This window comes from Halyomorpha halys, unplaced genomic scaffold, assembly GCF_000696795.3.
Source record: "Halyomorpha halys isolate HHAL.00 unplaced genomic scaffold, Hhal_1.1 Scaffold1472.1, whole genome shotgun sequence".
Lineage (NCBI taxonomy): Eukaryota > Metazoa > Arthropoda > Insecta > Hemiptera > Pentatomidae > Halyomorpha > Halyomorpha halys.
In genome coordinates this window covers 95,147-108,292 of record NW_027104804.1, presented here as the reverse complement: position 1 = coordinate 108,292, position 13,146 = coordinate 95,147, and the positions used below count along the sequence as shown (strand labels likewise).

Sequence of the window (13,146 nt, the reverse complement as noted above, 5' to 3'; positions counted from 1 at the left end):
AATTAAAGAATGCGTTGACATATCTTAATAAAAGTTATATCTTAATTAAAGAATGCGTTGACATATCTTAATAAAAGTTTATACCTACACAACAACTGTGCTAAATTTGAAGAAAATCTGAGATGATAAGGTTCAAAAGTGTGTTGAGCTGAGGTGGAATGATCTAAATAATAGATGAAACTATTTTAGATATTATTTGTGCATAATTATTTATTAATTACAGATTGTTAATGGTAAAGCCTTCGAAGAGATCATAAGCAAAGCCAACTGTGCACACTTCATGGGATGCAATGTTCTTGATAATCCGACTTGCGGCAGGGCATATTACAACGGAAAACCGATACCGTTCAGTGAGGTAACTTGAAAAACCATTACATTTTTGGTTTCAATTTATAATATTTGAAGGAACCTGTTAAGGAAAACACCAAAGAGGAAGGGTTTTCCTCACAATATAAACAAATGATATATTATAAACAATATTATTTTATTCATTTATATTTTTTTCTTCATGAACATAATCCGATTATGTTCAAATTATTTATCCGTCTGTTTATATATATATTTTTGGGAGAGACGTTTTAATTATTTTTATGTCATTGTTTTTTCCATTTATTTATATATTTTTATTCTTACTTTATTTTATTTTTTATTTTAGTATGAATGTGATCAGTTATCACTATTATTTATTGTCAAAGAACGTTGTGGTAGATTGTAATAATTATCAATAAATAAAATTTAAAAAAATATTGTTAACAATAATTGAGCTGCAGAAATCTATGAGGATCTCAGTGCCATTTACAGCTAGTTTAACTATGATTATAATTGACTTTGTTTCTATACCAATTTCTGTTAAATGTTTTAACCGTAATAAAAATAATGAATATTTAATTTGGGCTTAAATTCTTACAGACTTCCCTACTCTTTAGTTTATAAATTGAGTTAAACTATAAATTTTATAACTACCCAAAATAAATTTCTATTATTATAACTTTTTTAATGCTATACACCAATTATATTTTTGAGTCTGGATACAAACTTGCTTTGGAAAACATTTATTAAATAAATTAAAAAATAAGAGCGATGAAATTGTAAAATTGAAACGTTAGAGGGATGGATACCACATAAGGATTTTTATTATGCTAAATGAATTATGTGATGTGTGTATTTTAGGCTAAATTAAGTTATAGCATAGAAAAATACATAATGAAGGATGAAAAAAAGATCGCTATGAACTGCTATAATTTCATCATTTTTATTTTCATTATCATTTAATTTTGTCATTCCATCCCAATTTTTGATTACTTTAATGAAAACTATGTACAATTACTGGTCAAAATTGATGAGTATGCCAAGTATAGTTAGACAGAATAATGTATGTTATATAATGACATTTCAAAATGTTAAAAAAAAATAATTTTTAATTCGGAGCTATATATCTTTGGAACTGCCTACATAACTAGAAAACCTAACAAGAACCGGGAAGAAAAAAAGGCAGTTATCTCACCCCAATTTTCGATTACTTTAATAAAAACTAGGTATAATTACTAGTCAAAATTAATGAGTAGTATAGGTAGGGGGAATAAAAAATGGTGGATGTTTTAAAACCTTAAAAATCCACTATTTTTTCATTCAGAGCTCTATATCTTACAACTACTTACAACACTAGAAAATCTAAGATAATATTATTTAAAGAAGAGTAAATTTGCTGAAATATTAGCCATAAAAGAGCTATTTACGTCCAATAGTTCTCGAGATATAGCTTTTTAAAAAGCAAAATTTCTTAACAATCTACTGAAAGATTAGTAGTTAGGGAATTTATTTTGAGAATTCTATATCTCAGGAACTATGAGTAGTTAGGGAATTTATTTTGAGAATTCTATATCTCAGGAACTATGTGACGTACAGTTGTCTATTAGCACTCAAATTATAGCTACTTTAATGGGCTACAAAGTAGTTTAAAAACTTTATATTCGCAGGAGAAGTAGTTTTCATGATATTTGCTACAATAAATTGATTTATAGTTGTTCGGACAAATTTTCATTTGCCAAATTTACATTCATATGTGAATATCATAAAAACTACTACCTGTACGAAGATAAGTGTCATAAAGTACTTTATAGTAAGTTACATTTCCTTTATTTTGAGTGTTTTTTCTCCTCTTGGGCTCTTGTACTATAACAGAACATCAATTAAAGTAGAGTAAATTTGCTCAAATTTTAGTCCTAGAAGAGCTAGTTTCCTATATAAAGTTTTTAAAAAAAAAATATTTCATGATATACTGAAAGATCAGTAGTTAGTGATTGAGACGTACAGGTCTCTGCCAGCACTCAAATTAAAACTAGTTTAACGTTCTGTAAAGTCATTTATGAGTTTTATCTTCGTAGGAGTAGCAGTAGTAGTTTTCATGCAATGTACTAACATAAATTGATTTCTAGTTGTTCGGACCAAATATCATACAAACTTTTACCCCTACGAACATTATAGTACATTTAACTAGCTTTAATATGAGTCCTAGCAGAGATCTGTACGTCTTATGGTTCCTGAGAAATGGTTTTTTATAAACCGAACGTTTTGTCTAAACAACTAGAAATCATCATCTTGTAACTTTATTTTGGTAAATATCATAAAACCTACTACTCCTCCAAAGATAATCGTCACAAACTACTTTATAGCACAGTAAAATAGCTTTAATTAGAGTACTATTAGATATCTGTACGTCTCAGGGTCCCTGAGATAAAGATTTCCCAGAATAAATTCACTAACTACTGATTTATCAGTATCTATTTAATGAAATATTGCTTTTTAAAAACCTAATGGCGGGAACTTTTAAACGTAAACAACTCTTCTAGGGCTCAAATTTTAACAATTTTGCTCTACTTTAAGTGATTCTCTGTTAGGTTTTCTAATTTTGTAGTTAATATCAAAGATATTAAAGAATGAATTTTTATTTTTGTAACATTTTGAAACAGCCTCCATTATATATTTCCCCCAACTATAATTGGCAGATTCATCAATTATGACTAGTAATTACATATAGTCTTCATTAAAGTAATAAAAAATTGGGATGAAATGACTGACTAAAATTAAAAAAAGTGTTCGTAGGGGGTAATAGTTTTTATAATATTTGTATATGAAATTTGGTCAGAACGACTATAAAGCAATTTATTTTAGTATATACCATGATAACTACCACTCCTACGAAGATAAAATTCATAAATGTCTTTGCAGAACATTAATTGTACTGACTAGACTAATTTAAACTAGTTGTAATTTCAGACCAAATTTAATATGCAAATATCATACAAACTTTTACCCCTACGAACATTATAGTACATTTAACTAGCTTTGCTTAAATTTCCCACGATAAATTCACTGATTACTGATTTTTCACTACATTTTTTATGAAATTGTGCTATAAAAATACAAATTATAATAACACTGTTGGACGTAAACAGCTCCGTTATGGCTCAGATTTTTGTAAAATTACTCTACTTTAAATGATGTTCGATTAGGTTTTCTAGTCCTGTAAATAGTTTTAATAACATGGAGCTCCGATTAACAATTAATCTTTTTTAACATTTTAAAACAGCCGCCATTTTTTATTTTTCCATACTGTACTTGGTAGAATCATCAATTTTGAGTATTAATTATACATAACTTACTTTTGTTCTCCTATTGGACTCTTGTTCAATTAGGATTATAAGATTGGAGTTCTATCAATGAGTAGATTCTCCACATGTTTTTATCATGTCACTATATCACCTACAGCAACTTTACTTGTTGTATATATGTGTATACAGTTGTAAATAACAATAAATAAATTATTAAAAAAAAAAGGATTATAAGATGTGACAAAGCGTTAAATAAAGTTGATTAATAATAACCAATTGGAAACTGTATATATACATACAATCTACATAATTCTAACAAATAACAAATAAATGATAATGATAATACTACCTAGAAATATATTGTAACTACAAAAATAACAATGCTCAAGTTAAAATTACACCTAATAGGCAGTGACTGTTAATAATCGATTCCATAAAAACAGATTTAATAATTTATTTCCTTTTTGCAGGGTTTCTGCTGTTCGTGTGACGAAGCAGTGAACACAAAACGACAACCAGTACGTTTTAGAAGCATAGCACCGAAAGCAGGAACTTCGTCCCTTTTAATGACTGGGCTCATGCCACAAATGCGAAACCCCTCACCCAAACATCACAAAAGACCTAAGAAGGCAATTTCGGAAGATACAAATGTGACTCTCTCCATAATAAACGTCAAAGACCAAAATGATAATGATAGCAGGGTATTGAACTCATCCACAGTCAAACCATTACATGAAACGCACGCCAATCATAGCAAAGAAGATGATGTTCAACCCGATGTGGCCGTGCCCGTTATCTTTGCTCGCAGTCACAAGCAATTAAAAGAGCTGCAAAGAATTCTTGAAGAAAGAATTAACGAAACAAGGCACTATTTAGAGCACAGGAATAGATCTAAACGTAAGAATAAGCATTCAAAAGAACCAAAATTACATCACCTTCTATATGAGAACATGTCAAAAACTGAAATCCTAGAAAACGCTATCGATAGAGAGTTCCCAGTTCAACCAGATAAATATTACATATTTCCGCCATTCGCTCCCCCAAAGGGATTCACATTGGAAGAGGCAATGGGTTCTCTACGATTGAACCCATTTAATATATACATAGAGAACAAAGTTCAAAAAACTCGCCTTCCTCACCGGTACTATCACGGTCTCAAACGGAATATAATCAAAAATCCTTCCACAGTAGGAAAAGTCAATAAGGGTCGAGGTGCTCCTAGAAGAAATAAAAGATTCAGCGTCTTTGGTCGCCTGTTCCACAGCCGTAGCACAGCACCTCCTCAAAACAGTAGTAGTAGTCACAAGATTGTAGACCCATTGCAACGCGAAACAATGAGAAGGTACTTCGCGCTCTTTCCGATTTTGAACCAGGATAATAACCAAGATGGTCATTCCTTAAACAAATCATCGTCCAATGTGAGCTTACTAAATTCAGGTATGTAATAATTGATTTCATCAATACTAAATTATGTTATTGATTTATGATATTAAGTCAGGTTTTTCAGTTTTTATTATTTTCGGAGCTGTTAAAAATTTCTTTCCCAGTTTTAAACTTCCTTAGAAAGGGGTTGTCAGTGGTCTGGTGAAGGGGGAAGTCACTCCAAAACTTCCATGTTTATTTTCCCAAAAACAGCTTTAGTATATCGTCGAGTGGCATTGTCATGCTAATAAAAAAAATATAGATCTCCACTCGGAAAAACAGATGAAGCCATCGTTGTACGTTTTCTCAGACAAATTTTACATAAAAATGTTCATCTGGGGATGTACTCACACAAAAGAATGACTTACAGAAGCAATTATTGCTCACCAAATTATCATACCCCACCTCGATTTAGACGTTTACGTTGATTATTTATGCTTCTTGAACCACATTCTACAAAGGAATATTCATTGCCAGGGCTGCCCTTACAAAATCTTATTTCATCAGTCAGCACTGTTTTAGTCCATATGCCCTGTGGTTAAGCCAAACAATTTCCCGCCAGTTCTAAACTCAACTGATTAGTTTTTGGCAATGAAACGACTTTGTTAATTTTTTTTTTATAAACCACATTTCCTTAAGGTTCCTCTTTATGGTACGGAAACTTCAATTCCCAAACTTCTTTTTATATCTGTTGAGGTAGTTAGTCTTTGAATTTCCCTCTTTAGCCTCTCCTCCGCACGTTTAGTTATAAAATTCTTCCCATCTCTCTTCTTTTTTTCGAACTCATAATGGGTTATAAATATGTTTCGCACTCAAGAAAACGAAATTCTATATTTTCTTCAAGCTTCCCGGTAGCTCATAACTCGGACCATATCACGTTTCACTTTTGAAATATTTTTTTCGGGATACATGTTTTCAACCCGCAATCACTCATTTAAAAATTATAAATGTGTGAACTTTTATTTGTACGTAAATATTATTCGAGGATGTGTGGTTAATCCTGAAAACAAACATTTCTCCACATTATTGTGGATCTCAATTAAAAAGGTGTGTACTTTTTTTTTATAATCCACTAAAACGGAAATGGCCGTCCTTTTTTTTTTTTTTTTTTTTTTTTTTATTTAAGTGTTTAGACCTCTCGAGCTACTTACACTTGATTTACAAATTCGATTACAATTGGCATATTCATACAGTTGAAATACAAATACAGTCGAAATTACAAAGTAAGAAATTTACATACATACATAAAATACAAATACAGTTGAAATTACAAAGTGAGAAATTTACAATCACAATTACCATTACATGTTAACAATTACAATTTACATTTCACAAATTTATTACTGTTGTGGAGTCTTCTCTGATCATTTCCTGTACACATGAAGAGAATCGGTATGACTCCAGAGCAACCCAGTAAGAATGTGCCCAACAGCGAGATCACTTCAGCAACAGTGACACATCGGTGCATCCTCCCTTGTTCTTGAGATGACAGTGGGTGAGTCACGTATGGCCTATATGAAGACGGGTTAATAGATCTGTCTCTGTGTTAATGGCCGTCCTTAAACATACCTACCTCGTGACAATTTCACGGACAGCTTCTGATGATAGTGCGTGTTGTCTCTCTCTCTTCCATCGTGATTTCATCAGATTGTATTCATAAATACAGAATCCAAAATGTACAGATACGACTTTATGAAAAAAAAACCAAGATATAAAAATATATATTGACTTGAACACACCATGGTTTGGTTATCTTTCCATTAACTATTAAACATGAAGTGCATAAGTACCTAGGGCTAGTGCTGCTGCCTGTTCGATATGTCTATATTTCTCTAATAAGAGATCTGGTGTTATTTAAAAGCAATTTTGCCTAGGTCCAAGTAACTCCTCCTGCTACCCGTGCTAGGTCCAAGTAACTCCTCCTCCTACCCGTACTGGGTCCAAGAAACTCCTCCTACCCGTGGTGGGTCCAAGTAACACCTCCTACCCGTACTGGGTCCAAGTAACTCCTCCTCCTATTCATGTTGGAGTAGAACAGACAATGGCAACAATCAACTAAAAGAAGACCATTACATAAATACATTCCGAACATCGTCCCACAAGACTACAACATAACCAAAAGCACCCATTACAAACTGACTCAATTTCTTAACGTACTAACTAACCAATACTTAAAAAGATTTCATGTAATTGCGATAGAAGAACTCTAAAAAATTGTCGACACATATTACACAACTATTACATATATGACAACTAAAGATATAGTTTGTTGAAATCTTCTCTACTGGAAGGGGACTCATGGCCTCTATCCGAGTGTAAAACTTCATCGACCGTATCCCCGAACATATTATTCTCATTCATATGTCAACTACTATGGATTATAAACTAATTTTATTATTTTATGTAATAATGTTTCTTTAAGATATTAATACCTCTGAAATTTCCTACTTGTTTATTGTATTTTTTAAAAATAAATTTGTCTTTTAAATTCTACTGTACTTGAGATTACTGATGCACCCTCTACATGTACATGTTACATGTTACTTCGTTTCCTGTTATTGCTCAATGAGTGGAGATTCATATTGCTGTTATTTCATAATTAATTTAGTTTTTTTATTTATAAAATTTTTTTATTCTTTTATGGAATAATATTTATTTTAAATATTAATACTTGTGGTATTTTCTCTTCCTTTATTGTCTTTATTTATTAATTATATTACTTCAACGTTTCAAGATCCTTCTCCTATTTTCGGAATAACATTAGATATGTTCCTATGACAATGATATGTTTAGACCGTTAAAAACTGCACGGAGGTTGGACAGTATTTTGGTATGAAGGGCCGTTTGTAGCCGAGGGAGTTAAGGTGTCTAGCCTTGACTGCCTCGCGACTTTGGAGGGGCCGGTTCGAATCCGGCCTGGGGGATTAACTTCTATTTCGAGTTAGTAGCACGAAATTAAAACGTGATCCCCTCACCTTGGGTACCTGTAGATAACTTCTCCCTTGACCCTCCCCCTCCCCTCGCGTATCTCAAACAAGACTAAAAACTCCGTACAGTTTGTGACAGTTAAAAGTAGTCATTCAAACATAACTATTACCTTTTTCCGCGCCTCCTTGTTAATTACATTCATATAATATTTTTCATAATTATGACTAGTTTTAATTTTAAATAGAAACTGTTTGTATTCAAACCTTTTGCTGGATTGCTCCTTTGCTTAATTATATGGACATATACAGTTTGGACTGATCATTTATACACTGAATACAAAATTAAGGCAACACAAAACGGCGGAGTACATTTCACAATTATTAATAAATTAAATTATCAATTTTAACCAGAAAATAAAAGATTTTAATAGATATATTGGCATGTGAATTATAAATCTTCATTTTCAGAAGCGTGGTCATTCCTGGACGATGTTCAAAATATGGACTTGAATGATACATCCGATTATTTACCAGCCCCTGACAGTGAGAATTCGCCCGAATTGGAGCTAAATGATACAGCCCCACTTCCAATTGTTCCCTTATCTTATGTACTAAATGCCACTAAACTGAAAGAAAGTACTCCTCATTCCGAAAAATCAAAAGACGTCTCTGCTGCAATGCTCATTTTAAAGAATATTTTGTCTGGATCAACAAGTAACGTGTTTGATAGTTGTATTTAGTCAATGATTATATTAACAATCATTATGGTTGAATAGTTAATATATTCAATTTTTTCAGGTCCTTCTTTCGTTAATACTACGCCTCTTGTGAAAAATACAAGTGTCCCTAATGAAACAGGTATCCCACTTTAGAAATATGATAACTATTACGGTATAAGGTGAAGTTCACAATGATAACACTTAAACTAGTCGAAGAGTGGAGAACACATCTTAAAATGAGATGCATTTTTAGATTTTCGAATTAGTAAAGAAATTTAATATCGATTTTTTCGAACCTAATTGAACGTTTATTTTATAAGAATAAATAAACGAAAACAACCTAAGCTATGATTTAAAAAAAAAAATCTTCACCTCATGTAATTTTATATTTCATGCCCAGATTTTTGAACAAAGGGACATAGGAAGCTTAGTGAAAAATGAGTTGGAGGTTCATCGGAACATAACAGTTCATGTGAATTTGAACACCGGCACTGATAATTGATTTTTAATTGGGGAATTCTGAAAAGTCGCTCTGAAAAATCTCGTGGTATTTAACCTGAGTCAGATTTATTTTTTTACACATTTTCATTGATTAAATCTTACTTTACTGGACAATAAACGAAGAAAACATCATGCAATATTTAAACTCCGAATGTATATTGTTTCTAGATTAATTGTTCCTACCTTATGTAACTTTGTGGTCCTCAAATAAAACCACGCGCAACCCATCCCCACTCCTTGCAGTATTGTCACATTTTGGAAAATGAATAATTTTTGTTTTGTTTTTCATCCTATATGATTTATTTGTACATCATTATTAATAAAAATAATTTTCTGATGATATAATTTTGATAACTTATATTGTACGAGTATTCAATATCACCACGTATTGTAAAAAAAACCTATTATCGTTCGAAATTATTCTAAATTATTTGATTCCACTTTAGCTAATATTGATCTGTTTTTTTGTCTGATATATTTCTTTATCTTTGCGATATACTATATTACGTATGTGAGAAATATATTTTAGCTATTTATTTTTAAAAATCTGTCATTCATTGTTTTATCCTTTAGACTGGAGCGTTCATAGAAAAATAATAAAAAGGATGCTACGAAATGACCATTACAACACAGCGATGAAAAATGTAGTTATTTCATCCTCGCAAGCGAACGCAAAAAGAGGTAATGAAAAAATGCATACATGCATATATCTTTTTATATTTAATAAATATTTTTAGTAATTAGTAGCTACTACTTGCGTAAAAAGTTATTTCGGCATTACACTCTCGGAGGTTTTTGGCAAAGATTTAAATTGGTTTACCTCTATTACAAAATGTTACCATAAATGACACCAAAATAACATTTTAATTTTTAATTCTGATTTCTAACTAATTTTAATTTTTTTATTTAAATGGTCTGCTTATCATTAGTTGAGAACTACACGACTGAAGTTTATAAATATAGTAAGTAAAGAATTCAAGGGAATACTTTTGGAATAATTTGTTCCAGGGATCCAATGAATATCCCAAAAGAAAGAGAGACTGCCTGTTTCGTTAAAAGACATCTGGATCTTACCTGGATTGAAATCATTTTTATTATTAATGTATCCTCAGTATCCTCCTGAAAAAATAATACAATTTTAATGTTACTATAAAAACCTTTTTACGGAAAGAAATTATAATAATAAAAGATTGATCTAAATCGTTTGAGTTCTTTTTTTATGGAAATGGAGCGAAAGTTTTAGGTTTTTGATTCTCCTACATTTCTTTTTAAGATGAGGAACGAAAATATTATCCTGCTTGAAATTTTCTTCTTTGAAAACCTCATTCTATCTATGTTCAAAATATCATTATCATTGTTGGAATGCCGAAGAATCTTGAAGCAGCTACTACTAAGGGGATCTCATGGAATGCTGCAATGGATGCAACGCATAGTTCGTCAGAGACGTAAAAGAGCTTCGGAAGGTAAATTATGGGCACCCTTGTTGGTGAAGCCGATACCAAAGAACCGGCCAAGAAGACAAAGTGTAGCCTGTTTGAGAATTGACCACGATTTTCTTTTAAAACATTTGTTCAAAACTAGTGTGTTTCAGAGCCCACCCTGCAACCAACTCGAAGAAATGACGAATTGAATTTGTCAATTACTACAAGACATTAGAAATAATTTCATTCAAGAGGAGTCTATATTGATGTAAAAACCGTAATTATATTGGGTGCGCGAGCACGGATGGCCAAAGGACTCGAATTTTGGTGTAGCAAAAAAAAATTAAAAACGATTCTACACTTTATAAAGCAACATTTATAATTACTGTACTTTCATATTTTAAACCATTTTAGTACAAAACTAATCCAAACAATAACGTTCTAAAATATTTTATAACAGTAAAATGTTACACTCTCGACTATATTCAATACTATTAATATTACTTATTTTCAGATACAGGTATAAATCTCAAAATGTTCAAGCATCTCAACATCCTAAATATATTACCGAATCTTAAAGGTAAAACATTTATATTTAACTTTTATAACTAACATATGATATTGAAAGCAATCAAAACTATATTACTGACAAAATTATCGCATCAACTCGAACTTTGTTTACGCAATTTATACTAATTTATTATAAATCTTACTAATCATCCAAATCCTTTGGTCCAATCCTATTCCAGTTCTACCCACCCCTATAATCCACCTGACAGTGGCCTAGAGTCTTATCGTGAAATAAAAATCCACAATTGGAGTTCTGGCAATGGTCAGATGCTTCACTCAAGTTGAGTATTTGCGGCTTTAGCGCACTTGCTCAGCCTCCATTGGTTCAGTACTAGTGACGTGGTGAGAGTGATGCGCTGGGATCTCAAAGAGCTTAGCTGTACCCCTTACACCTGGGGGAATCTTATGTCAATAGTATAAATATCCTATATACTAGTGTAAATGTAAACTACCTATTGGCACTAGGAGCGTTTCAGAGGATTATAAGAAGAAGCAAGATTATAAAATTTTGGGTTTGGGTTGTTAGGGAATTTAGAATGTAAGGATTGATATTTAGGTCGGCTGCGTATGGAATATTTAGGTTTTTATGGACGATTTATATTTGTAAGAAATAAGGAACATTAAAAATCTTACGAAGGATTTCAGATTGGATACCTAAGGAATCAATGGTTTAGTTGAGACCCAAACCTTAAATCCATATATCCTAATAGACATTATTAGGGTCATGTAGATCAGTCGTTTTTAATTGATTGGAGGCTTGGACCGTTTGGCAATTTAAATTAAAGTTTAATTAATAAATCTCCATTCGGTTCCCTCAAACTCCCGTTGTGTAACTGCTCGATTCTATTCAACAACTTTTTAAGTGATCTGGAAATGAAATTATTGCAATACACATAGTGCTATAATAAGAACCAGTCTGTTCCAGTGCTCAATCGAATTGTGGAACTGATATTGTAGCGGCCGGCCGTTCAAAGATTGGGCCACCCTATTTCCCTAGTAATCCTAGTGAGGAGTCACGTTAAATCCTCTTCCAAATCTTATGCCAATGTAGGTGACTACCTCACTAGGACGTATTCTTGTTCCTCGAATTATTAAATTAATAGGTTAGGCCCTATCAGTTTTCCTCTAAAGAGAAAGGCCAGTGTCTTGCTAGAGGCCATTCGCTACTTTTTCCTCTCGCACCATTCTCCAACCTGGTTGACAAAAAGTTCTGCTTGCTTTCTTAGGCCGGCTCTGCTATTAGAGGACACCACTGCAGCCAGATCGTCGACGTTATCAGTGGTAGGAAACCGCTTTTCCTTTAAGTCTCCCAACAACTCGTCAAAAATCAGCTTCCATAGGGCTGGGCCAAGTACTGAGCCCTGAGAGCATCCCCTCTCTATGGAAGTTCCGTCTGACCTCGAGGTAGCTCCTAATTAAGTCGTATAAGTTGCTAGGGGCTTCATATTTTTGCAACTTTTTAATACAAACGTTTTATTGTTAGTGTTTCTAAGTTTTATGGTAAGAAGAACGGAGTGACAAGTTTTATTAGTTTTTAAATAGTTCATGTGTTAGTTTTAGTATGAAAAGTGTATCTTCTAGTTTTGGTTTTTTTGTACATGGGTTAGTTTGTCTTTAGTTATTTTTTATTTGTGTATTGTTGTAGTTATCTTTATGGAGTTTATGAGGCATTTTCATAAACTGATAGGGGGGAGTTATGGTAGGACAAGGCCTATATATTACTGATGAGCATCAGTGACAAATGAGCATCAAAGAGATAATAAAGTAGTATCATTTCAGTAAGCGTGCGTTAATATTCTGTTACCTTTTCCTTTTTTTAAAGTCTTTTAGTCCGAGTGCTCTAAGTTTTATGTATATATACATTGTGAACATCGAAGTACAAGCTGACTGTAACTTATATATATTTTAAATTGGGTATATTTAAAAAAAGATTGAAATAAAGGTGATAATTTTGGATAATGAAGACTGATAAATT

The 13,146-nt window shown here is 32.1% G+C and overlaps 1 protein-coding gene across 1 annotated transcript in view; it reads left to right on the top strand.

Annotated features, from left to right (window-relative positions):
• LOC106689804 (uncharacterized) overlaps positions 1 to 13,146 on the top strand; it is a gene marked incomplete at both ends in the record, with an annotated part of 120,523 nt that overhangs the window by 12,317 nt on the left and 95,060 nt on the right. Inside the window, 6 exon segments of the mRNA XM_014434987.3 lie at positions 224 to 355; positions 4,082 to 5,048; positions 8,429 to 8,674; positions 8,759 to 8,818; positions 9,754 to 9,861; positions 11,116 to 11,181. Of these exon segments, the coding sequence (XP_014290473.3) occupies positions 224 to 355; positions 4,082 to 5,048; positions 8,429 to 8,674; positions 8,759 to 8,818; positions 9,754 to 9,861; positions 11,116 to 11,181 (1,579 nt within the window).